The 27956-nt window shown below is 33.4% G+C and overlaps 2 protein-coding genes across 3 annotated transcripts; one reads left to right on the forward strand and one right to left on the reverse strand.

The window, feature by feature from the left end:
• Nucleotides 1-5972: 5972 nt before the first annotated feature.
• LOC123686490 (gelsolin) lies at nucleotides 5973-18995 on the reverse strand. The gene is made up of 6 exons (XM_045626662.1): nucleotides 18787-18995; nucleotides 9384-9458; nucleotides 9253-9321; nucleotides 7247-7661; nucleotides 6453-7129; nucleotides 5973-6316 (listed from the first exon to the last, which is right to left on the reverse strand). Exons 1-6 carry the CDS (start codon nucleotides 18853-18855, stop codon nucleotides 6134-6136), a joined length of 1488 nt encoding a protein of 495 aa, XP_045482618.1. The 5' UTR covers nucleotides 18856-18995; the 3' UTR covers nucleotides 5973-6133.
• On the forward strand, nucleotides 18942-27415 carry LOC123686491 (ceramide glucosyltransferase-B). 2 transcript variants are annotated; one of them, XM_045626664.1, is made up of 8 exons: nucleotides 18942-19045; nucleotides 20374-20516; nucleotides 20572-20713; nucleotides 20778-20982; nucleotides 21079-21191; nucleotides 21351-21616; nucleotides 24232-24421; nucleotides 24881-27415. In XM_045626664.1, exons 2-8 carry the CDS (start codon nucleotides 20419-20421, stop codon nucleotides 25058-25060), a joined length of 1194 nt encoding a protein of 397 aa, XP_045482620.1. In that variant the 5' UTR covers nucleotides 18942-19045; nucleotides 20374-20418; the 3' UTR covers nucleotides 25061-27415. The 2 variants fall into 2 exon arrangements, with proteins under 2 accessions (XP_045482620.1, XP_045482619.1); XM_045626663.1 differs by lacking the exon at nucleotides 18942-19045 and adding an exon at nucleotides 19964-20222.
• The last annotated feature ends 541 nt before the right edge of the window (nucleotides 27416-27956 follow it).

Raw genomic sequence — 27956 nt, forward strand, 5'->3', positions numbered from 1 at the left:
CTCTCGATATTGCTGCCATTTCTGACCTTATGTTTTGCTTCAATTGGGTCAAATTTGTTGGATTATTCTCATACACCTCACTTTTAATGTACCCGCATGCAAAATAGTCAAGTGGACTAAGGTCGGGGCTTCTGGGAGGCCAGTTGATGTTACCCCTACGCGAAATGACCTCATTAGGGAATAATTCTCCTCCCTCCTCCACCCTTAGAGAACGAACAACTTTTGTTGGCTTTGCTTCACATTAAAACATCAAACTGCCGACTGGCCTTATCTTTCTGGCTTGTATGCATAAATCCACAACTCGTCACCTGTGAAGATCTTGTATACCGCTTTGGATGCACCGCAGTTGTGTTTCGAAAACGTGCAAAATCTTATGTATGCTTGTCATACTAATGCTCAAACATTTCTCGATTTCCTGATATGTCACATGATGACCATCTCCAATTAGTTTTCGCACACCTTCAATGTTTTCTGGCACAATGACTGATTTTGGAGGACCTTCTTTAACTTAGTCCGTGAGTGAAATACTTCCATGTTTGAATTCAGTGTACAAGCGATAAACAGGGGTTTCATATGGTGCTTCATCGCCAAAAGTGGAATTTAGTTGATAGATGGATTTTTCTTAAGTTAGACCACGTCGAAAGTCATGATTTTTATTGCTCAAAAATTTTCACGAGTTAAATCCTTATTTTGGCAGAGATGAAATTTTCAATTTACTGTAAACAACAAAAATTGTGCCCGTACGTCAAAACGTTATGAGTACTTATAACACAAAAAATGTCGAATTTTACGATGTCAATATCAGATTTCACCTGGCAATATCAGTGTTGCCAATTCTCAAAACATAAGTAGTAGCATCATCAAGAATACCACGTCAATAAAACATTATGTTCATATTATTTTTTCTGTGTACCTACTGATAACCAGATTAGTTTTCTCATACATGAAGAAAGTATATGAAATACACTGCGCAAAAAAATTAACGCACATTCTGAAAATCTCAATTTTAATGAAAGTTAACTCTACATTGACTTTATAACTTATTTTTTATGTTCTCTCGGGAAGGCTTTGAATGAAACAAGACACATTAAATGAAAGAAAAATTAAGGATTTCACCGAATCTTATGTGAAAGAAGAGAAATAAACAATTTTCAAAATACTGGAATGCTGATAAGTGATTTAATACTTGGTATTTCCACCCCTTGCGTTAATTACAGCTCGGCAACGACGGTTCATACTCAAAATGAGTGATCTCAAAATGTTCTGATCTAATCCTTCCCAAATTTCTCTGAGTTGGATTCCTAAGTCATTAAGAATAGCTGGATGATTTTCTGAACTTCTCAGCCTCCTATTGAGGTTGTCCCAAACCTGCTCAATCGGATTGAGATCTGGACTTCTTGCTGGCCATTCCATTCGAGAGACTTCATCCTCTTCAAGGTACTCCTGAACGATGCGCGCACGATGAGGTCTGGCATTATCGTCCATAAAAATGAAATTTTCACCAATGTATGGGGCAAATGGCACTACATGCTCTTCAAGAATGTTCCTTATATACCTATCAGCATTCATAGCTCCATTATCAACGACCACTAGGTCTGTGCGAGCAGTCAAAGATATTCCACCCAATACCATAATCGATCCTCCCCCGAAACCAGTAGTATTCAGAAAATTGCACTGAGCATATCTTTCATGTGGACGTCTGTATACAAGGGAACTGCGATCACAATGGTAGAGGCAGAATCTAGACTCATCTGTGAAGAGAACTCTTTTCCAATCAGCCTCTTCCCAATAGATATGCTCTCTCGCAAAATCCAAACGCGCCCTTCGATGGGCTGGGGTAAGAGCTGGGCCTCTTGCCGCGACACGAGGCCTCAAGTCATATTCTCTGAAGCGATTTCTTATTGTCTGAGTGCTAATTTGCACCCCATGAGTTTGCTCAAGCTGATTTTGAAGGAGGCGAGCGGTTGCAAACCGTTGTCTCAACGAAGAAACTCTCAAGTAACGTTCTTGAATGGCAGTTGTTACCCGTGGTCAACCCTGTCCTGGTCTTCGGAAATTCATACCTGTCTCCCTGAATCGCTGCAACATTCTGGACACACTTGTATGGAAAACTCCAAACCTTTCTGCAATTCTTGTGTATGCCCACCCTTCTTCTCGCAGAACTACCGCTTGGGCACATTCCTCTTGGGTCAAATTGCGTGTTTCCCGTTGCATAGCGATCGAGTGTAGAAAATCAAACGAAAGAAAAACTATTGATCGCTAGAATTGATCGAGAACAACTGATTTCAGAATGGAGCCAATACATTCAAATCTGATAATCTCATCTTTTTTTATTCCTGCTGGGAAAAAACATCTGTATTGAAGAAAAACGTTGAAAGTGGATAACATATGCATGCATAATTCTGATAAAAATAATTATCATTAAGAACACCTTCAGTTATAGAATAAATTTGAGATTTCCATAATGTGCGTTAATTTTTTTGAGCAGTGTAATTAAAATCATAAAATGTGGAGATGGGATTCCTTAAAATCCTTGCCTTCGATCCCAACCTCCTCTACTGAGATAAATCGGCAATCAGAAGAAACAATAGATTGCTGTAAGTAATTAATTAAGAACGCAGGCGTGGATGCTGTATAAATCCCACTCCAATAATAATCATCACAACGAATCTAATTACAATTAATTCATCGCTAACCGTTCTTATGATTTTCTGAATGCCGCTTTAGATCCTCACAATTAGAAACGAAAATACAAATCCAAAGACAATCGACCCACTTGTTAAACTTGTAAATACTTAAGACGTTAAAGAGGGGCTTCTTTCAACAGTTCCCTCATATAATGATGCTGAGACGTAGGAGGATAATCCGAACTAACACAGCACTTCATTTATAGAAAATAGATGTAATGAATCCATTTGCTAGGTCAGACCAAGGGAATACCAATAATTAATGTTTTCTGGGATTCCTTGTCCACAAGAGAATTGATATTGCTGTTACACTCGATTCCCATTGAGAATTCAATTGGATGAGGTATGTTGTTGGCAATGAAAATTATTTGTACATACTTTCAACCACTCAGGACTCAGTTCTGAAAGATCCATGAAACTGCCTGGATCGATCGAATTTTATATATGAGGTTATATAATATATATTTTATATAAATATAGAAAATTGTGTCAGGATCGCTTCGGGCAATCTGTGAAATTCAACACTTTTTTGATACTTTCGGTCCCTTTCTGTATTATGAGCAGTCGTTTATTATCTAGTAAAGGGATCTCACCTTATTAATTAAAACATTAATTAGATAGACGTTGACACTTTAGCCCTCAGTGACTGTTCTGATTGTAAATGGGTAAAAAGGTATCCCCCAACCTAGCTATATAATCCTGTTAGAATTATTAATTGCAGTCCCAATTTGAATCCAACCTCATCCAAGTTTCATCTTAGTAATGAGTTGAATATTTTGATGACTTTGAAATTTTTCTGATTTGTCCTTGTATCATTGGAATTGTGCTTCGTCTAAGATTCGAAATGAGCATTTAGATGTTGTGTATATGTATATGTATGTAGATATGTAATAGTCATCAAGATTAGATGTAGGTATATGCTTTATCTGATAGTTGAAAGAGAGTTGTGAAATTCCCTACTATATAGACTAAAATGTGAATGTTTTTGAAAATTTTGAATAAGCCTCTTTTCTTCTCTTGAAAAAATGTTCTTTCCAGGGTCGCCACCTCACCATTTGCAAAATTCAAGGATGATCACATTAGCAGTTTAAAAGTCAAAAGGTAACGAAGAACAAGCAAACGAATAAACATATATTTGGATTTAATGTTGAAGGCATACTAGTCTGTTTTTCACTCGATGTTTCACCTTGAACTGTGGTAGGCATCTTCAGAGGTTCTAGGTCATAGATTATAACTCGAAGCCTGTATTAATAAGTATGTGAGTACATCCATCCTGCATCCTACATGCGTTAACTTTTCAATCAAAAAAGTAAACAGGTGCTGAATTCAAGTTTATATTTCATTAATGAAGAAAACAATCATGAGAAAATTTCCTTTCGGAGTATACCTTGTGTGGGTAAGCGTGGGTAGACAAATAACTAGACAATTATCAATTTCTCCCATCTCTCACAATTCACACATAGTCAACAGGATTAAATTCAGTATAAAATTAAAGTATATTGATTATTTCAGTACTGCAATTTTGCAGGAACGAAATGCCACAGATTTGGAACGGTTTGTTTTTTTTTCCCGTCAGGTTGCTTCATTTATCGCATGAATATTTCACGGAATATCTCCATTCATGCTTGGAATTGAAGCTGATACCTGGCGTATTCCTGCAAATTGAATAAAAATTATTTATGCTAGTGTTAGAAATAGGTGGCACCAGGAAAAGTTCCCGCAATTTTCAATTTAAAGAATTGTCATCAAGGGCGTACATCTTTTTTTTTGCAGAGGGGAGTAATCGAAAAAAAATTTTTGACGACATTGTTTACTCATATCTATAATGTGAGAAAAAAAGGTTTGATAACGAAGTTTGAACAAAATTACTCGAAACAATTTTTTTTTTACCAATTCGGTTGTTCTTATCTTAAAATGGGTGTTGCTGAATTAGAGTTACGGAGGAAAATGAGAAATGAGGAGATTCCTTGGATAATTTTAAAAATAAAATGGCCCGCAAACGCTCTGTTCTCGAGATACAGGGTATTTCTTGTATTCCTAATTTTTTGTGATGCTTAACCAGTTTATCGAATCTTCATTAATCTTCGCTGAATAGTGGTTAATCAGTACCAAAACTTATAATTAATTTATTTACCACAGCTACCTAACTGGATCTTTCTAATAATTTGGATTTTCCTGGAAATTACTATAAAGAGCTGTTTTTTCTCGAAATCTATTGCAGATATGACAAGATTACAACAAACCAAAAAGTGTAGTACTGAACCAGAGTTCCTTTTTAAAATTTTCTGAACTACCAGTGGTTCACAAAAAAATAAGTCTGGAGGAAAGAAGCGGGCACCCTTCCATAAAAAATTCACCCTGTAGATTTGCATTTAAAATTAGGATATCACATGATGCGGTTGCGGACTCATGTTATAGCAGTTTTTTTCTTGAAATGATCCGAGAAATCTGTCATTTTCATTTGTACCTCCGATTTAGAAACATCCTGTTGATTTAGTTCATTCAAAACTGATGTCTTCACAAATAAATTGCAATTTGAATGAAGCACAATAAGTTGTACAGCACACCCCAGACAATTTTTCGATGCGAATTACTCAGTTCTTTGATATTTACATATTGAAATTTTGTGACGAGAAGATACAATAAACCGAAAACAACGGGTAAGTGTATGCCTACCGATGACGAATGCAAAAATCACAGATGGCAAATAAGGGGTTGGGGCGATGCCGAGAAAGCGGATAGATAAAGGAAAATAATAAACCTTGGACAAAGACGAGCTCGTAGTGCCATAAAAGTACTCATCTTGAAAGCGATAATAAACTCATAAACCGTAAAAGGGTCCGATTTTTTAATGACGTGTCGATTCAAAGGAAAGTAAATAATTATTATTATTAATTATTACTATTGGTTCATTTTATGGAGAAATTTTCGTTCTTCGTCTTTGCGAGATTTCTAAAATTTTATATGTATTTTGAAAATCTTGGGGGGTAATTACTCCCAGTACCCCCCCATTTCTACGACCTTGATTGTCATTATTGAAGCGTGGGAAACGAAAAGGATTTTTGATCTTATTATCACATCATTGATAATAATCAATTTTCAAACCTACTAGTTGATTTCAACCAATCATATCGTCTTGATTTAACCTTATTTTTTCTGTTCTATCATGATAGGTACAGGTTCATTTTTTCCTGATATTTTTCAAAAATCGAAGGAGTTAAGTTTACGAGAGGATACCTTTAGTAATTATTCACCTCAAAAAAGGTAGGTTTTAAAAAAAACGAGTTTTTGCGAATTTTCCACTATTTTTTCTGATAAATTAAGATTCCATCAATAAATATTCATAATCGAACTTATAACTAAAAATAATCTTAAAAACATGACATAACATGGGTAAAGCTTAGCAAAAAATGTATAAATATTGTACATAAATTCAGTTATGTCCCTTAATGCATAGCAATTGCTTTGTTGATTGCAACCAAATGGGCTTTGATGTCATCATATTTGGTATCGTTGTCCCACAAATTATCATTCCAAGCTGGGAACTGTTTCCTGAATTTTTCATCTTCATTGCCCTGCTGGACCCTTATTCTTGGAATATTCTCTCTTCCAAACTTCTTCAGGTAATCCTGAAAATAATGAGGTTTAAATAAGGCTTATATTCTAAAGCGAATAATGAGAATTTCGTATTTTCTTTGAACTCTAAAGCGACTATTATCATTCAAACAAATCTCTAGCACTATTCGAATAAATAATTTAACATACGGTAACTAAGTCTTCACATTTGGATTTTTCTTGGACACTTGCACCTTCTCCAATCCATATGTAAACTTTGGTTCCTACGTCAAGAATCATGATGTCGTCAGGGTTAAGATCATCTTGTTCAAAGTCAAATATTTGTTCAACGCAAAACTGATTGGTATTTCCTCTGATAGAAGCATGCAATAATCTGGCTTCCCATCCTTCAGCTTCTTCTGTACTAGCATCTCGTACAAGCCTACCACGGATTTGTCTTTGACCTTGCCATGTCTTGAAATACTGTGTGAAAGCTGTAGGTTCAGCTTCTTCAACAATCCTCTGTACATTGACCCATGGTGGATAACTCTTGGTGTTTAGGTAACTCTCTGCAATTTTCATCGCGTTTGTTTTCTCATTGCTGTTACATTTCTTTCCTATCCATACGAATATGTTAGAATCTACAGTGTCCAAGATGAAACAATCATTAGTGTCCAAGGTAGACTGAGAGAAAGGCTTTTCTCCAACAGGAGCAACTTTGAGATCTCCTGTTGAATCAGATACTCTGTAGAGAGTTGCCACCCTCTGTTGGTTTGATTCGAATTGAAGATCATCTCCTCCTGCTGATTCTGGACGTACTTCAGCTCTTGAACCTGATCCAAGATTTTTGAAGAATGCTTCGACGTCATTCTCAGAACTAAATTCGTCTGGAAAAAATAAATTTCTGGAGTTAAGATCGACCTAAAGCTGAGCAATTTAGGAAAAGGAAAATTGAGAAGAATTGATTTACTCTAGGCACGAATGAACTTGAAACAGCAACTTACCAATGATATGCACGTGTGCTTTTCCTGCATGGTCTTGATCTCTGATCTGGTTTGCTGCGGTAATTGCCTTAAGACGTTCAATTCTTTTGCTTTTTGTTCCAATGTAAACGTAGATATCTTTACCAACGTCCAAAATGAAACAGTCTCCTTCGTTCATCGATGTTATTTTAGGATCAACTTGCTTTACCCTCACATTCCTTGATCCCTTAACTTGGAACAGTCTTGTTTCAAATGCATCAGGATCTACATGGTGGAAACCTGAAGCTACACCTCCTGGAAGGTATCTGATACCACTTTTAAAGTTGGATACGAAAAGTTGAGATTCATGCTCTTGTACTTCACGGTATTGGATTGGAACGCCACCAAGGGCATCGTCCAGGTGAACAGCAAGAATTGCAGCAGCACCAGCTTCATCCTATGAAAAAAATTGTTCAGTTAAATTTAAGTTATTATAGTATATCAGATATATACTTACTGACAAAGAAACTGCAACACCCAAAAAGAGCTGCTTAAATTTTAATTTTTTTTTTGGTAAAACATAGATAGTATAGGCAGTATAGCAAGGAGTAAATGATTGAATTTTGAGAAAAAAATCGTGAAGGTTTTTTCATGAAAACAATTTTGTTACTTAAATAGTGTAGTCGTTTTTTACAAGTTTTTTAAATTTTACAACAAAGTTAGTAATGTTAAAATGGCTAGAGCACGTGTACACGGAATTTATCGCTAGCAAAGTGAATTTGAAAGAGGTCGAATTATTGTTCTACGGAAGGCTGGGTTGTCATTTCGAGAAATCGCTAACCGTACGAACAGAAATCCAACTACTGTTATGAGATCTTGTCGAGCGTGGTTTGATAATGCCCAAAATCGAAGAAGAGGCACCGGTCGTCGAAAGGGCACAAATTAAGTTCAAGATCAACGTCTAAGACGTACGGCCATTAGAGACCGATTTGCGACAACTCTATCTTTGGCTGATGGCTGGTTAGAAGAACAAGGCCATCCTATAAAAAACTGTCCGAACAGTTTACCGCCTAATAAGGTCTTTTGGACTGCAGCATTATCGACTCCATCTTGTGTTAACTCTGACGGTTGAGCATCGACGGCAACGATTACAGAGGTGCAGAGAACGTCAACATTGAAATATGGATTGCATCAGGTCGTCTTTTCTGATGAATCTCGATTCTCCTTGGGTACACATGATGACCGAAAGAGGGTTAGATGACGTCTGGGAGAAAGACGTGAACCACAGTTTGATGTTGAGCGTCATATACACCGGACAGTAGGCGTTATGGATGGGTTACTATTGCACATGCAAGTAGGTCATCTTTAGTCTTTATTCGAGGTAACATGACAGCGCTACATTACCTTCAAGAAATAGTGAAGCCATATGTTCTCCCTTACCATAACCGGCCCAAGAATCCAATATTTCAGCAAGATGATACCCGACCTCATGTTGCCAGAGTTATTTTAATCTTTTTCGAAGCGACCCATGTGAATCTTTTGCCATGGCCCCCAGATCCCCCGATCTTTCACCCATAGAGCATGTTTGGGACATCATGGGTAGAAGGCTTGGAAATTTACCCCAGCCCCCACGGACTTTGTCGGCTCTGAGATATGAAATACAGTTAGCTTGGAATAGTATCCCTCAAGAAGAAAAAGACCATCCTATTGCATCAATGCCGAGACGTGTCGGGGTGTATAGATAATCGCGGTGGACAAACACATTATTAACAAATTCATTGAAAAAAATTGTAAACCCTTCGTTTTTTGCCCCAAATTTCAATCACGTACTCCTTGCTATACTATCTATTTTTTACCAAAAATTTAAACAGCTCTTTCTGGGTGTTTCAGTTTCTTTGTCAGTTAGTATATTTCATATTGCTGAAAAATACTCAATGGTCAACGCAATCGAATGCCCTCAGTTCTCATCAGCTGATTCGAGAAAAAATGAAGAAACGTTAATTGAAATTAGAAAATGTCAACTAAGCAAAATGAAATTATGAACTCACCTGTGAAGTCTTGGATCCCAACCAGAAATGTAAATCCCATTCTTTGGCTCCACTCTTACGAATCTTTGTCTAAAAAATTATGGAAAAAAGTCTATGAATATCACCAGTATTGTAAAAAAAAATTCACTCACCCTTAGAATAATGTAGGAATCGCCTTCGTAAAATTTTCCATACTGATCCTTGGGATATGCAACGGGTTTGAAATCCTGTTCATAAAAAAATCAAATCAATCAATCAAATAAAGTACAAACTGCTCCATCACAATTTTAATTACTGCATTGAATTATTCCGATGAAATCATTCGAAAAAAAACTAAAACTGGGGAATTCATGTCATTCCATTGAATATTCGTGATAAAATGGGAATTTGGATTGATATTTGAGGTCTTGTTACCATCTGAACCTATTGAGCAATGTGTTGAAAATATTTCCATTCTCGCTTTTTAATATGCAGAAATAATCAGAATATTCAACTGGGAGTTGATATTTGATGGTTTCTGGCCATTTCGGTATGTTATTGCATCGACCGGAACGTTAATTCTGAAGGATAGGTATTTGGGAGTTGGAATTTTTTTGGAATCAATTATTTCATCAAAAATAAATTCCTATAAAACGTATATATTTCGGGGCTGGTTAAAATACCAGTGCAAAATCCATATCTACTCCCCTGGTTAAGACACTGCAGGTGGATATTTTGAATAAGAAATATCAGGTGATTCACCGGGATGGCCTATTAGACGTTTATGGAAAACTGATCATAATCTTAAGCCGAAAATATGCATATTGTGGTGAGACAATGGTCTTTCTCCCTAAAATATTTTCAGATCTCTACAACTTAGCACATACAGTATATTATTGCATCATTAGATAGCCTTTTTGATGACATTTTCAGCAATATGCCATACTTTGGGCAAAAACTCAATGGTTCATGAGATTCATGGGATACTTAGGAAAAAATGGTGGATATTTCGACAGAAAAAACTTTTTTCGTAAAAACCTATTTCATTTTCGTTGCAAATACGTAGTATTGTGAGAGTGTTTGCAGTAAGGATCAAGAATGTACAGGTTGTTTATAAGAAGATCATAAACTTGGACGACTCAAATTCATCAAAACTCAAGATTTTCAAATTAGAACCTATATATTTTGCATAATTTCAGTCCATTCAATATTGGGGGTCACTTAAGCAAACCCAATACCTAAAATGAAAATTTAAGGAGTTATCAATGAACTTCAAATGAAGAAATACTTAGAATCGAGTGATATAATGAAAATATAGGTTCTAATTGTCCAAGTTCATGAACTGCTGATAAACACCCTGTACATTTTTCGTCCAAACCGCGAAGAGGTTTATAATACTGCGTATTTGCAGAATCGAAAAGATAGAGGTTTTTTCGAAAAAACTTTTTCTGCAGAAATATTAAAAAAAAATGTGAGTCCCTGTCGCGACCATTTTTTTCTCAAGAATCCAATTAATTCAAGAACCAGTTTTTACCGAAGGTTTGGCATATTGCTGAAATTCTCATCAAAAAAGCTATCTAATGATGCAATAATATGCTGGGTGTTCCATTTGAAATAAGGAAGTAGTAGTCTGTTTCCGGCATAACCGGAAGTTGTAGAGATCTGAAAATATTTTAGAGAGAAAGATCATTGCCTCAAACCCCAATATGCAAATTTTCAGCTCAAAATTGTGAATCTTCATAAACGTCTAATAGGCCATACCGGTAAATCACCCTGTATAAGTATCTAATTGTTTGTAATTGGAGCCATATGTTGCGTAATTTGGATAAGATAAGTTAATCTAAAGATAAGAAAGTGGTGAGGATTTTATTATCGTATAGTAAACCATATTAGAAAATCCGAAATGTATATAAAATTTCGGTTGAGAAAGAGGAAAAAAAATAAAAAATGAATGATTCAATAACAAGCTGATCAACTTTAAAATAATTCTGATAATATGATATCTGAACAACTAAAAAAATAGGTTTTTATTTACTATTTGAACGCAAAATATTTCAACAGGTGATAACGATTCCGAAGGACGATCTATTATTATTTATAATAACATTATATTATTTATAATAATCCAAAATAAAATTTTGGAATTGTGGTGATCTGTGTAGTTTGCTTTTGAAATCTATCATTGCAACATTTTTATGTACAACCCATGGTGGAACCTTCATATTTATTATTCATTTCATACATTTCCATTTATTTTATTACCCGCATGAAACAATAAGGTGGACAAATATTGGTTAGCAAAGCAATTTAATCTATTCATTTCTCTATTTAATTTTCAATTTGCCGTTGAACAGCTACAGTAAAATAATTTTCACCTCCAGTGACTTGCATATGAACTGTTTATTTCAGTGCAGCAAAGCTATGTTATTTTTGGCCCATACTAACCGGTCTTTTCACTAACAATCTTACACAAATATAAATTTCTGGCTCTGCTAGGTATTTTTATCTACTGTCTACGATGACAGATTCATTCTTCTTGACAGGTTAATATACTTTAATCGAGAACTCGAGTTTAGCAATTAATCAATGTTTTGGAACAAATCCTAGATTTATTTTTATGGCAATGAAATGAGGAAAGAACCCTATTTTAACTATACCAGGAATATACACAGGCACATGGGAAAATCCAATCTTTAACATATGATATTCCAGTGATGGTTTGATTTTTAAATGATCATTTATAAGATCTCCACCAATGGCGTAGATATCATTGTTTACAACCGGAGGAGAGAAATTGAAAGCGATGCAGATGTAAGATCTTTCATTACTTGCAGAAGACCTAAGAAGGAATGAATATTCCTATTACCGTAGAGTTAGGAAATTTCAAATTTCAATTTCCCGATTTGAAATGAATAAATAATACTCAAAAAAATCTGAAGAATGACCTCCCTTACCATCAAATATCATCATTATTATTCCAGCATTTTCAGCTTAAAACGCCCATAAGCCATCCCAAGAAAAAATTACGAAACGACTAGTCTAGCGCTGCTCATTTTCTGTTAATCTTTTTTTTTTCAAAATATAATAACTTATCGGACATTTATTTCAGTAAGGATGAGGGAGGTAAGAATCTTAATTAACATGGGATTTCAAGTGAATTTGAATTATGTTAAATTACAAGTTCACTCTTCGAGCTTTTTTATCTGTAAACAAATATATCACCTCGTCATTTTTGAATAGTTTGAAATTTGGAGAATTTCGAAACAGATACAAATGGGGATAAGTGTTTCTACAAATTCACTTTTACTAAACTAATGCTTGTACTTATGAATAAAGGGTTATGAACGAATGCGTTGAGAAAAACCTCAATTTGTTCACTTGGTATTTTTAATTTCAATTCTTTTTAGGTCATACCTTTCATGGAAATTATAAAACTTCCAGATTCTTACATAGAAACCCATTTTCTTAATTTTCACTGGGGGACATGATTACCAATAGCAACGCCACTGAGTTGCTATATGATTTCAGTAGGGTAATTCCGAATAGCTTGCAAAACTGAAATGTCTTCATAGGCGTATCAACAGGTACCATCTTCAGACAGTAAATATTGGTTCTATATCGAGCATTCAAACACGACATTGATAAAGTTGTTCAAAACCTTCCTGCTCAGTCGGGATAGTTATTTATACATTCATAGTGTGAGCAAAGGAATTCTTTTTTATCTTTTCAGGAATACCTTTAGTCGGCTTTGTCAATTTTTATTTTTGAACGTTCCCTGAACATCGTTATTTCGTCACAATGTCTGTAGTTGTGGAATTTCAACACGACAACGGACAGAAAACTGAGAAATTTCAAATTTTAGGGGCAAAATGTAATTATGAGGAACATGTAGTCGCTTGAAAATTTGTTTTCCTGATAATTTCAAAACTAGACTTTCAATCGACATGAAATTTTGCAGTTATCAGGCCAATTAAAAAGTCCCCGGTCTATACCGGTCTAAACACATTTTTTTGGCAAAATTCGATTTTACCATTCAACATAGTTGCTTTCGAGGGCGATACAGCGATTATAGCGATCTTTCAACCTTTCGATACCATTTCTGTACTACGATTTGTCTTTCCCTTCAAAACAGGCCTCAGTTTCGGCGATTACTTCTTCATTGGCGCTAAATTTCTTTCCAGCGAGCATTCTTTTGAGGTCTGAGAACAGGAAAAAGTCGCTGAGGGCCAGATCCGGCGAATACGGTGGATGCAGAAGCAATTCGAAGCCCAATTCATGCGATTTCGCCATTGTTTTCATTGATTTGTGACACGGCACATTGTCTTGATGAAACAGCACCTTTTTTTCTTCGAATGGGGCCGTTTTTCAACGATTTCATCCTTTAAAAAATAGAATAAAGATATATAATAATCGCTGTTGATGTTCTGGCCCTTTTGGAGGTAATCAATGAATATTATACCTTTCGCATCCCAGAATACTAATGCCATAACCTTGCCAGCTGACTGTTGTGTTTTTCCTCGCTTTGGATTCGGTTCATCGTGTGCAGTCCACTCAGCTGACTGTCGATTGGACTCCGGAGTGAAATGATGGAGCCATGTTTCATCCATTCTCACATACCGAAGCTTAAATTCAGGTTTATTGCACTTAAACAGGTTCAAACACTGCTCAGAATCATTAACACGTTGTTGCTTTTGATCGATTGTGAGCTCGCGTGGCAGACATTTTGCACACAGCTTTCCCATCTACAAATATTCGTGAATGATATGATGTACATGATATCTTCACAATATCTGCTATCTCGATCAACTTCATTTTACGGTCATTCAAAATTATTTTGTGAACTTTCTTGATTGACAGCCTCTTCCGGGCGTCTACTGCGTTCGACGTCTTCGATGCTAAATTCACCACGTTTAAACTTAGCATACCAATCAATAATTGGTTGATTTTCCTGGTGCAGATCCCGGAAACTCTTCATCAAGCCAAGATTTTGCTTCAACTGTATTTTTTCCCTTCGAAAAGCAATATTTTATCAGCACACGAAATTATTATTTTACATCTTTTCTCAAATAACAAAAAAAGCTACACTCATATCTCACAAACTAATGGTCGAACTGGTGTCAAATTTTGACACGTATCGTTTGAAGGTTTGTACTAACTAGTGGCGTACCCAGGGGGGGATAAGGGGATTTATCTCCCCCAGAACGAATATCCATTATAAGTGACAACGCTCAATGTATTAATTGTGTAAAAATTTAATCAATTCATCAACCAGCGGTTATATCAATGATTTGATCTGACTGTCATCGGCATAATCATTATTTACTTACAGGCTATAAATGCCAAATTGTTGATAAAAATAAACAATCAGATAAAAATTAAGGTTCTGAAGTAAAAGCTCCGAACAACTCGAAATCAATCTCAAGGAGTGTCTTTAAATTCAAAGGACATCGGAAACGAATAATCATTTTTTCTTTATGCCCCCCAGGGCTTATCTCTGGATACGCCACTGGTACTGACTAAAAACCGTATATGGATTTAATACTAGCACCGCCATCTGTGCATCAGATCGGGGACTGTAAAAATTGAATAGGAATTTCTAATTCTATGCGAAAATATTATTGATCGCGTCGCGATTTTATACAATTATTTCCCAAAAAAGTGTTTCTCTGATTAGTTTCAATGTCAGACGCATGTACCTAATAAGCACCTTAAGTCTCGCCTCCAATTTAATCACGTCAACTGATCATAAGGACAAGAATAATCCAAAAATGAATTAGAAACATATTCGAACAAAAAACTTTTTTGTGAAATACTGTAGTATGTAATGTTACGTTAACCCTTAACCGATAATCATCTTGAAGGATCTATTTCTGTTCACTATTGAAAATACAACAAGAAACGAATGATCTACATAGCTTCATGGGTAATTAAATCTTGTGATCTTTCGAGTTTTCATAAACGAGCGAAGATCAATAAGTGATAATAGGGTCTTTTGTTTCATTCTTTGTCATGGTTCACTGCTCCACTACTCAGAGGGTGAATAGAGTTGAGGGCGTGATAGCTTCTATTTTCATTATACAATAGAATATCAATAATTCGAATCTCAGCTCAGATTCCTTAATTTATAATTCGATTCATTCGAAACCCCTTCATTTCTCTGAAGTGTTTTTCGTCGCTCTGAGATAAAGTACCCCGAAAATTATGGAATCATATAGCTGAAGTTTGGTCAATAATGAATGTACCCTTTTTTTAAGGGGTTTAGAGTTTCAAAATTATATATAACTCGCATCTGGAAATTATAAATAACATTCGAAGAGAATATGTGGTAGGCTGACTTGCAGTTAAAACATGATGTATCCTATTCAAATAGTTACAGAACATTTTATCTCCCCATTAAAAGCAGACTGTTAACATATGTTCATTTAAATAGCTCAACCGCTCTTTTCATTTCAGATCAATAATGAGGTAATGAGAGTCATATCATCATATTTCAGTGTACAGTGTGTATAGCTACATCCAACAAAATATGTCAGGAATTATGATTTATTTCAGGATGATTTCATTTTCTGTGGGAGAATATTTTGTTATCGATGAAATCTAAAGATGGAGCACTTAGGGTTCCGTATTTTTAATATTTTCGAAGAAAACTGCAGTTAGCTGATGAGCGCAAATGTATAGGAAAAGTTATAATTTTGTTATGATAATCCAAGATGATGAATGAATGATTAAATCAATTCTAGAAATTTATCGAAAAGAAAAATTGGGAAATGGAGTGATTCAAGAATTCCTTTTCCGCGAAATAAATAAAACTGAGAAAGTTCCCACTGTATCCCCTACCTATCTTAATGAATTGGTTCTAGAGAGAAATACAGTATGAGTTCCGAAACAAATAACAAGGAAAACAGGAAACAGATCAATATCCACACAATTCGGGGTATCAGTAGTTCCCAAAAGGTTTCAGATCCAACCTCCAAGAAATACCTAATCTTGAAATCTTCGAATTCAATTGATTAATGCCAAAATAAAACTGGAAATACTCTGGAATAATATAATTAAACCTTGACATTGAGAATTGGAGATAGTTTAAATTTATTTTTATAATACCTCGTAATTTGATACAAATTCGAACAGGCTGGTTGATGTTGTCTATTTTAAACTTTTTTCTGGCATAAATTACTCATTAAAATCAGGTGAATTTGGGAGTTTGTCAAAAATTCATGTTTGATCAAACCAAACAACTATACATTGTGTTTCTCTTCACTTTGATCTACAAAAATACTCTTATCCATACTCAAATCTATTAGAGCTCAGATGTAAGAGGGACTTGTTCTATAACCACAAGGAACGATATATTTTTATTCACTCAGAGAAGATCTGAAGATATTATAATTCAGATGAACTCTTAGAAGGAAAAGTGAAAAATTACAGATGAATGGAATCAATCCAATCGAATATGTTTAATCGCACATCATGAAAATCTATTCAGAATTATGAAATTTCAAATTGTTATCATCCCGAAATATATAATATTGTTTTTTATTGGAAAACACCAGAGTAGTAGCAATTTTTCACAAAAATATCTCATATACTCGAAATTATCGTAGCTTATGCTCTCAAATGTGCACTGTCTAAAAATGTAGAATATATTATTTCAATATATAGGTAGTTGGTTTCGAATATTTGAATATCAACTTTTGAGTTTGTAGTTGTATCCTTATTTTACCAAAACCATTTATGCAATTTTCTTCTGTTGTATCTAAAACCATTAGAAGGAATAAAGGATATCCAGAACTTGAATTGTCGACTTCTGGTTCATTATATTCATTAATAAACCTTGGGAATCGGTCAAGAAAAAAATTCCTTAACTCCATGAAATTTAAGCATAATTATGGTAATAAAAAATGAAATGAAAAAAATCCATCCTTTTGTCGCCAAATGCTTAATTCGAAAACTGAAAGAGCTATTCAGCAAAATTTGGTATTAGTTAATGGTTTCAACATCACATTCGTCCTCCCAGCTCGTAAACAGGATCCATTAATTATGAAAGCAGAATATCAAGGAATGAAAATATTTGAAAAAAAAACAATTTCTTTGAAACTTGATTATATGCAATAATAAAATTGAAAATATATATTGATGATACTGATTACTATATTTCACACTATTTTTGAGTTTTTTAATGTTCTATGTATTCAGATTTCGTATCAAATGACCCTAATTCGACTCCTGTATAGCTCCAATCCCGATATTATTTTTTTATGTAGATATTCATAATATTATTTTTTTCTCATGTATTGGGATATGTTGCGATAATAGAGGAAATAAATAAATGAATAAATAGCCCAGTTTTATCGCAAAGGAGAGTTGAAATAACATTTTCTTTCGCTTCCGCTATAGTTACGCTCATTATGGCATTAGAAGTATATGAAAAACCGCTAAGTGGTTCAAAATTCCGACCCAAGATGAGTAATACTGCCGTCTAATTAAAGTTACTGGATTGTTGTATGACCTTGGTATTAATTCGTATCATAAAACGAGATTGGTGTTCAACCTTTTACCTTCATACACAAATGGTTGAATGAATTCGAGTCTCTTGTTGATCAATAATAGCTCAATTGGAGTATTTGGACGAGATATGCACATTTGCATATCGCTGATCGAAGTGATAAGTTTATTCCTGGAATCCCCACGATAAAAGATATGAAAAAATGAATTGTGTTATTGATGAACTTTTTTCGTCATTGATTTTGTCGACAGGTTTTTCTATATTTTAAGGAAAATTGTCAGTTTTCTATTCTCATTCGGAAACCATGAAATGAATATCCTAGCTTTCCGTAATGAAAATTCATTTCAAATCAAATGAGAATGTTTCAAACAATTCAATTATACCCAAATAATTTTCGGATATTGAATTTTTCGATAATTACAAGCGTAAATTGCTGAGTAATTCAATAATTGGAAACGCATTGTTGGGAGCTTTGTAGACCATCTACATTTTTGAAAAAGGTTTATAATAGAGGATCAGTCATTAAGTTGCCCATTCTCCTCTATTTTCGATATTTCAATTCGATTAATACATTTCGGAATTATATTCAAGAATATGAAGAAGCTATGGTTTATCACATCAAGTGCGCAAATTGTAAATTAAGCCTCATCAACAAATGGATGAGTGAAATTTTTTAAAGAAGCAAAATTAATAAAAAGCTCCAATATTAAATTTCACCTCAAGCATTATTCGAGATGTTCATTTGAAGTTTTCAGATCGAAAAAAGCAAATGGAATCTTTCATTTGAGGAATTTAAAAAAACCTGCAGTTGAAAAAATCATTTAGAATCTTTGCAGCCATTAATATATGATTACACTTCCATTGATAAATTTTTAAATGTAGGTATCGAATTAATAGGTGAATGGCCCCTATCAAAAACAAGTATTTGGAAATTACGCCAGTAATTTGAAATCCCGTGAGACGACAGTTTGTGTTTTTGTGCAAATCAACACAGGGAAGGCCATTGACTCAATGGGAATATTGTTAGTTCCAAGTAAAACCAGTCCAATAAACATACTGAAAGCTCTCACCTCAACTCTCCATATTTCGATGCCTTCTTCTTGGCCGGCTTTTTCAAACTCAGGATAAACTTGCTTCATTTTTAGTCTTCCAAGAACCGGTGCCAAACAACGACTGCCAGAATCTGGAAGCCGGGTGTATTTTATACGAACTCCACCCGCTAATTTCGGTATAGAAATGACAAATAGAAAAGACGACTACTATAATAATATATGCATTGTTGTTGAGAACCGCAAGTACATTTATGTGAAAACAACCATGCGCATTTTTGTGAGTTTAATTCTGTTATCATACAAAATTCCCTATCGCTTTATCTGATGTTGACGCAGTTTTTATTATTCACTTGTGGCTATTAATTAACCTGGATGGAGCATAAGGCACCTTCGAAAATAATTGCCTCAGGTTTTTCTCCCGATTATTTCTACGAAATTGAAATTTGGTCCAAAAAAATGTTGATCCTCATCATAGTTGAAAAATTCTTTCGAATGTTAAAAATGTGAGAATTCAAATGTGAAAAAAATCATTGACAATGAAGTTCGATTTTTCAAAAATCAAATGAAATATACCCACATCTTTCATTCACTCAATTTAATTTAGACGTAAAAAATTCGAAGTTAATAAAGTTGAGAACCTTTCTGATTCACTCTTGTGTCTTGTGTTTTTCAGATACCATATTTTGTTATTTTCATTTTGAGTTTTCATATGGTTTGGTTCCTAGAATTATTATTATGTTTTCAAGCTCATAAGTTGCTCAATTGACTTCCAATATCGATATTATTTTCATTACGTCAAGACCAAACGCTACAATAGAGAATGAATTATTTGATTTATTGGATTCATCAGAGTGAATTAAAAATACCCATATCATGTGATGATCCTTGATTGAAACATTGAGTTATTAGAAATTTGATTCCTTCGACATAACACCAACTAATATAGCTGAGAATTCTCGAAATTTCACAGCAGATTATGCGGTAAAAACTGAATTTCTGAAAGATAAAATCGGTAAATGCTTGTTTTTTTTTTCTTATTTCTTCAAAAATCTATCACCGGTGTTTTGAATTTCCCTCCTAGAACTGACATTTCAAGGTGACCTTGACAGTTATGCCCCAAGTACACTTTATGACAGAATTTACCCTCTTCTGCTCCCTAAAGCATAGCTGCTAACCAAAAACATCGATATTCTGTAATAATTCTATGTTCTACCTGACATATTTATTAAAAAAAAATTAGTTGTCTATTACCTGTAACTACTAGCAAAAAGGGCGTGAATCTATTAATTGTTTAGAATAGAATTATTTCTAAAGTTTAGATTTCTCAACTATAGTAATAGGACCAGCTCTCGTTAACAAAAAACAAGAGGTCAATTGAATAACATGAAAAAAGTGATGTCTTTCTCTCAGAATGTATCAGCGATTATCGGATTCTTTCGATGAGGCAATTAAATGTAACGTTTTCCTTTCCATTATCTCTTTCATGTTCGGGAATTACTCATATGATAAAGCATGCAAACGAAAGAGTGTGATTACTTGCGTTTCAAAATGAATTGGTAGTTGAATGTTGAGCTATAGAATTTTAGTATGTAATGTTATTTATAGTGTGATATTCTAATAAGAAACCGATGACCAAAATAACAGAAAACAATGGTACCAATGATTTACACTTTATATGGGTTCGCAATATTTTTTTTTATACACTGGTTCGCCATGTGGCTTCTTCATATATTAGCAATATTTTATGGGTATGTTTATCTCGACTTTTCATTTAAACATTGTTAAACACTCCTATAATTTCAGGAAATTCAAACTTCATAGGAAATTACCTCAACCTGCTCCGGACGAACCATATCCTGGTGTTTCAATTCTAAAGCCCTTAATGGGTGTGGATTCAAATCTAGCAACTAATTTAGAAACATTTTTTACCATGACTTATCCTCAGGTGAGTACTTGTTGCAATGAGAGCTTGTGTTGTTCAGCCAATTTCTGAATATATGATATTTCAGTATGAGCTTCTATTTTGCATTGAAGAAGAAGGAGATCCAGCAGTGGCAGTTGTTGAAGGTTTAATAAAAAAGTATCCTAAAGTTTGTGCGAGATTATACAAGGGAGCTACATCAGTAGGTGTCAATCCTAAAATAAACAATATGCATAATGCATTTGAAGACAGTCTATACGAGTTAATTCTTGTGTCTGACAGCGGTATTAAAAGTAAGTTAATTATTTCACATACAAACTTTTCCCATAGTATGCCTAACGTGTATGTGGTGATATAATTTAAAAGTGATTACCTATTTTTACTTACAGTGAAGGAAGATACATTACTTGATATGGTTTACCATATGACTAATAAGACGGGTATTGTTCATCAAATGCCCTTCACGTGTGATAGAAATGGTTTTGCAGCTACTTTAGAAAAGGTGAGGCAATAATCATTTTTTCCATTTAATCTTGTGTGTCATATGTGCGTTTAATTTCAATAATACGGAATTGGGGAAAATCTAAATCGTTTATTGACATTAAAACATTTTGTCAGCAAATAAATATGCATCTTCATTCAATTCATTAATTATTTTCAGATATATTTTGGAACAGCTCAATCCAGGATATACCTGGTAGCAGATTTATTCCGTATCAACTGTCATACAGGTATGTCAACTTTGCTAAGGAAGTCCGTTCTTAAAGAAAATGGAGGTTTAAAAACGTTTGGCTGTTATTTGGCTGAAGATTTTTTTATATGTAAATATTTTTTGGATAAGGGATGGAGAACCTCAATAAGCAGTCAACCAGCTATGCAAAATTCTGGATTATGTGATGTCAACAGCTTTCAAGCTAGACTAACAAGGTTAGAAAATATAGAAATAAGATTTTATCAAAATGATTGGCTTTAAAGAAACAACAATTATTTTACTGCACCCTCTTTTAAATTTTTGGAATTGGTATTCAACACTTCTAAGTAACTGAATAAAGAATATTTCCTATACATGTTCATTACGAGAAAGCTGATATACACTGCTCTGAAAAATTAACACACCACAATTCAATTCTGGAATCGAAATGTTCTTGAACCAAACTATACAGGGTGTCCCGGGAAGAATGCGACAAACGAATACCATAAATTAAGGTCATCATGGAGGACCTGTATCAAGATGTTTCAATCGCCTGAGTGCCTTCGTTGGGGATATACAGGGTGATGTTCATCTTATGAGTGAAATTTTACAGTTCAATAACTCTTTAACTAATCGACCGAATAATTTCAAATTTTGAAGTTTTGTCACCCTTTCCTATTGCCTTCCTTCAATATTTCTGAATTCAAGTAAATCAGATCCCGACTAGGAAAATTTCAGACTTTTCCTATTTTCGTAAATATTGGATCACCCTGTACATGAACATTATGATTTTTTCCCATTTTTGGAACCACAAACAATCAATTTATTGATTGTTGACCGGCTTGGCACGGTCACACAGGGTGATCAATAAACATTCCCTAATGAGTGAAATTTGTTTAGTTCAATAACTCTTCAACAAATCCACCGAATAATTTCAAATTTTGAAGTTTTGTCTCCCTTTACTATCGCCTTCCTTCAATATTTTTGAAATCGAATAAATCAGATCCGGACTAACAAAATTTTAGACTTTTTTTATTTTCTTGAATATTGGATCACTCTGTACGTCAATATCATAATTTTTTTCGTTTTCGTAACCACAACGAATTAATTCATAATCAACATTCTAAAACTCAGCTTGCCTCCGTCATACAGGGTGACCAATAAACATTCCCTCACGAAAGAAGTACAACCGATTCAACCGAATAAGATAGCGAAATCTGTGAAACAACTATATCATATCAACGTGCTCAAAAATGCATTAAAATAGAGGAATATCATTTTGAACAATATCTGCTGAACTGAAAATATTTAATTTTTGATTAATTGTTTTCAAGATCAAATATTTTCAATTTATTTGCTGTTTTTGTTCTATTCTTTATCCAGCTTTTTGATTGAAAGTTTTCCTAAATAATTTGAGGAAAATTTAGGTGAGACATTCGTGAAGGGTGAAACAACTTCAATTTTCGAGATAATTCTATATATATTCAAGATATCTTGAACTATGAAATTTCTTTCATGAAGAAATGTTTATTGATCACCCTGAATAATGACGCCAAGCAGAGATTTGAAATTTTTATTATGAATTAATTCTTTGTGATGAAAACGAAAAAATCATGATATCAACATACAGGGTGATTCAATATTCAAGAAAATAAAAAAGGTCTTAAATTTTCCCAGTCCGGATCTGATTTACTCGATTTCAGAAATATTGAAGGGAGGCGATAGGAAAGGGTGAGAAAATTTGAAATTATTCGATCGATTAATTAAAAAGTTATTCAACAGTGAAATTTCACTCATAAGATGAACATCACCCTGTATATCCCAAACGAAGGCACTCAGGCGATTGAAACCTCTTGATACGGGTCCTCCTTGATGACTTTAATTCATGGTATTCATTTGTCGCATTCTTCCCGGTACACCCTGTATAAATTCAAAGGTATTGATTTTGAAGGACCCTTGGAATGTGTGTTCATGAAATACATTAGAATATCTGCTGTTTAATATTTGAAAGTTGGAGTTATCAAAGAAAGCAGGATTTACAGAATCCTTCAACGATAAAGGTTAAGTTTCGATCTTACTTGAAGAGCTAAATGGGTACCATTGGTCCAGTCCAGGATCTTTTTTCGATAATTCCGCCTTTGGCTAATGCTTTGTCACCAAAAATTTTGTAAGCTCTACAGGAAAATGTAGGCGGAATTCTCTTAGTTGCAGAAACAATAAATAATAATGATGATCTTTATTTCAAAGCACTCTACATTGAAAACATAAAGAAAAATGAAATAGTGTCAAAAATTACATGGTCTTAGTTATCTACACCATAATACTTTAGCGAATATGGTTCAATATCAACCAAGACTTTGTGAAGTTCCTTTTTAAATAGTTTGTGATTTTCTATTATTAATTATTGAAGACCAGGGTCAATAGTCTACTGCGTTCAACTTTTTTAAAACCATCTCAAAACAGTTCAGAAGATCTAGTGTCACCTTGCTCTATCTTACTACTTCCAGAGAAGATTGGATTTTCACGACAGCTGTTACATTTTGTTAAATATATTTTACATTGTCACAATGCCAGTCATCGATTCTGCATTCTTGCAGAGCTTCAAAATAGCTTTCAGCGTTATGGTATCAAACTATTTTTTTTTTTAATTGACAAATATCGAAACCAATTGTCTGATACTCTATAGTTTTGATGTTTAAATTAATTTTCAAGTGGTATATTAATTCCTTCGGGCAGTGAATAACATGGAGAAGTTCACTTTGATGTGAAAATACCAAATCTGATTTCTCATAGTTATAAAAAAATTTTTCATCATAAGAATACTCTTTATTTCTCAATAAACTTTTTTTAGGTGGGCCAAACTTCGTGTAGCTATGGTACCGTTGGTTATCATTTTTGAACCATTATCAGAATGCATGGTGATAGGAGCACTTGCTGCCTGGGCATCTTCAGTGTTATTTCAATGGGACTCCCTGGCATTCTATTTAATACATGTATTATTATGGTTCATATGTGATTGGATTTTATTAACTACGGTTCAGGTATTCATAAATTCTAATATCTTTTATTTGAGCACATTTCCCAACTAATCATGGTTATTTTGTGCTAATCACAGCATACCATACAGTTTATTGAATAACTTTGTTTGAACACTAGAGGTTTAACTCTATCTTTATATTCGAGCATGAGCGTCTCGAGTGATTTATGATTTGAATAAGAATATGTGATTCATTTTTCACTCTGAAGAGACCATGAAAGATGAAAATTCAGTATGTTTAATTTTTTCAGAGGAAGTTTTGAAATCTTGGTTCACAACAAACATAAACTTCTTCTCTGAATATCAAACCAAGCTATTCATAGTACCACTTTTCTCATAACAAAATCATTCGTCTTTTTTTATGTTTTTGTTTAAGTTTCAATAATCCTTGATAAACCCAATATTAATAATTCCATCTTTCCACAAAATTGATTTAATCTAGAACTATTTATTCATTTTGCAGAATGGTTCACTGCCTTTCAATAAATTTGACTTCTTAGTTGCATGGTTGTTCAGAGAATGCTCAGGACCTTATCTCTTTCTTCACGCTATCATCTACCCAGATATACAATGGAGGAACAGGGTATTCAAATTAGCGTGGGGTGGTGTAGCTCAGGAGATTAAACCAAGAATAAAGTGCTAATCTTAAATTATTTCTAAATGTTATCTTCCCCTTTTAGGTAGTGAAGGAAGAAACCTGACATCCCAAGATTTATTATTTAACTGAAAATGAACTTGTAGGGAAAATATTCCAATGTCAGAATTAAAATGAAGCTTCGAAAATTGTCTTAGGAATAGGTATTTATTATTATTATATATTTCACAAGTATGTTAGATTTTCCTAAAGTTTTTTATCGCATTGAAAATGAAGAAATGTCATTTTCTAACAGCAAGCTGAAGAGCTTCTTTGCTTATATGATAAGCATATTGCTCAATATTCTCATTTCCCAGTGACATTTTGCATTTCTCATTAGAATATTCCTTCTATTTCGACTAATTCTTTTCAGTTATCTGATTTAGAAAACTTTTTTTTTTTTCAATTGAAATTTCAATGGATGTAACTCTCTCAAGTTAACTAAATTATGTATTGAAAATGAATTGAGAACTCGAATACATTTTTAATAATATACTCAAGATTCAATGGTTTCTTCGTTTTCGAATTTTGAATGTTTCACCGAAATTATTGCATTTAATTATAATAATTTCCTGAATACCTAAAGTATTACTGATGTCAATATCAAATGAGTATTGAATCGATTAAAATTATAATTACATTTTTATAAATTCTCGAGCATAACGACAAAGTCCAAGAATAAAAAAAGCAATATTAATGTAATTTATACAAGTGAGAGATTTTTAGTTCATATTTTATAAACTTTGGCATTTCGCCCCCTATCTGGCACAAAAATTAGGTTAAATATCAAGTGATAAAAATTAAAATACATTTCAGTCTTCCGTGAAGGTTATATATCTCAATTCTATTTCATTTACAGTTTGAATATTCTAAAAGATTTCCCTATAGCTCATAAATATTGAATCTCGCAGCTTTTTCGAATAAGAGTCATACTCATGAACATTTTAAACTGGCAGGATGCGCTTTTGTTTTTTTAATGCTCAGTTGAAATTGTGTGAATCAGACTTAATGATTCACTCTGAAATTTGCTCATTCAGTATGTTTAGAAAAGTAAATGTTAATTGTATTTGGTATTACATGAAAACTTCAATTAGATACCAAATGGCTGAGGATTATTGCATGTTTAGGTGTTTAGATATTTCCAACAGACTTCTACTTTATTGCATCATATATTGTGAACACTTCTCAGTCAACATGATCAGTACATATTTTTCAAGCTCAGGCTCCTTGATGTTTTCAGTATTCACTATAGTATTTTTCTCAATTGTGTAATTTATGTAACCTTTGGGAACTGTGTTTTGATCTTAACTCGTCTAGATGCTATTGTATACGGAATATATACAGGGTGAATTTCTAGTTGATACTTCTTTTCTTACTGTTGATCGAAATCATTGAGTGGATTGTATCGAAAATGTTCTTCATTCGTAACTGGGGCTTATACTCGATAGTTTGAATCGTTTTTGAAACTGGGATGAACACAATTTGGAAATATTTATTACAGCCAGTTAAAAAAGTACCAACTTGAAAATCATTCGATTTATATATTTCTCTAGATCTCTTTAAGTCAGGGTAGAGTTATTTCTTTGGAAATAGATCTATTTAAGAATAGGGCATAGCATTTATCCCTATAGACAAGACTCGAACACTCACGTTCTTTTATTATCATTGTAACTTAGTCATCTGATTAATGAAACTTTTGTCTTGATCAGAATGAACTGTAAGATTAGATCTCACTGAGGCATCCACTCCTATCAATTCTTTTGGTGCCAATTCGTTTTCTGTTTGATTGATAGAAGTCTGAAGGTATCTACTAACACTCCAATTTTTGTCGATTTCTATCGTTTATAAGAATTCAGAAGTACATTCCAACTGAACTTAATGAAGGAATAATTCTTCAAAAAATCCAATATGTGTACAATAATATTATCATCCTACCCCAGGTTGATGACTTCTAATTTCGTAAATATTATTCAACAAAATCAAATAACTATTATCCCTCAAAATTTTTCTTATTTCGATTGAAATCTACAAAAAAACAGATATATTTTAACATCACAGTACATTTCCGATGTGATATTATGTTTTGATTTTCCATGTTGTAAAAATTTTCTACTTTTGAAATTTGTGATAATGTTTTTTTTCTTATAGTAGACCAACATCAATCTAGTTTACTGTCTATAAATGTATATATTCAATGGAGTATTTCTGTTTTTTAAATAGTGTAAGTTATCATTCAGCTGTGCTTCTCACTGAAAATATTTAGAGAAAATAGAATTTCAAGAGACAATAGATTTGTTCAATGTTTTGATTATTATGCTGATATTTGTTGTAAAAATTTGTTTCAAATATAAGTTATTTCAATTTTACTGTAGCATGAATTTTACGGTGGTGTATTTATAAAATCATAAATGTGACTAAAAAAAGTAAAACTGTCATTGTACTGTTTTTCTAAATGGAAGATAAAAAACTGTTACTGATATTAAAATAGCCAGATTAATTTCTGCAAAATACCCAAGTGAAAATATATGTGAAAAAATCCTGCTCTCAAAATCAGCAAATATTCAGGAGAAAATGCTGAGGAAAATAAATATTACTAAATTCGTAGATTAAACTTCAAATTGAATTAATTTGAAATATTGTGTTGCTAATTTCTGTAATCTCATAGGAATAGTTAATTTTTTACTTGGAATGTCTTGTTACTTTTTGCATATTCACTCAAATCACATAATATCTATTAAAAACTGATTTGTCTTCATAGCAATATTATAATTATTGTTAAATTTATCGCTGATGTACCATTCCATGGAGAATTTGATAGGATTGGATTTATATCGTAGAATGTACATATCAATTTCTGTTTGTTTTTTTTTTATAAATATATTGAAGTTTGTTACTAACTATTGCA

The sequence above is a fragment of the Harmonia axyridis genome, chromosome X, assembly GCF_914767665.1.
Source record: "Harmonia axyridis chromosome X, icHarAxyr1.1, whole genome shotgun sequence".
Classification (NCBI taxonomy): Eukaryota; Metazoa; Arthropoda; class Insecta; order Coleoptera; family Coccinellidae; genus Harmonia; species Harmonia axyridis.

What these genes read in the sequence shown, in the direction of transcription:
- LOC123686490 (XM_045626662.1), bottom strand. Translation starts at nt 18,855, where the DNA reads ATGAAGCAAGTTTATCCTGAGTTTGAAAAAGCCGGCCAAGAAGAAGGC. An exon ending in TCGAAATATGGAGAGTTGAG is followed by an intron (nt 9,459 to 18,786) that starts GTGAGAGCTTTC and finishes TTTTATGAACAG; the next exon opens with GATTTCAAACCCGTTGCATA. An exon ending in AGCACACGTGCATATCATTG is followed by an intron (nt 7,130 to 7,246) that starts GTAAGTTGCTGT and finishes TATTTTTTCCAG; the next exon opens with ACGAATTTAGTTCTGAGAAT.
- LOC123686491 (XM_045626664.1), top strand. Translation starts at nt 20,419, where the DNA reads ATGGTACCAATGATTTACACTTTATATGGGTTCGCAATATTTTTTTTT. An exon ending in TTACCATGACTTATCCTCAG is followed by an intron (nt 20,714 to 20,777) that starts GTGAGTACTTGT and finishes ATGATATTTCAG; the next exon opens with TATGAGCTTCTATTTTGCAT. An exon ending in TTTTATTAACTACGGTTCAG is followed by an intron (nt 24,422 to 24,880) that starts GTATTCATAAAT and finishes TTCATTTTGCAG; the next exon opens with AATGGTTCACTGCCTTTCAA.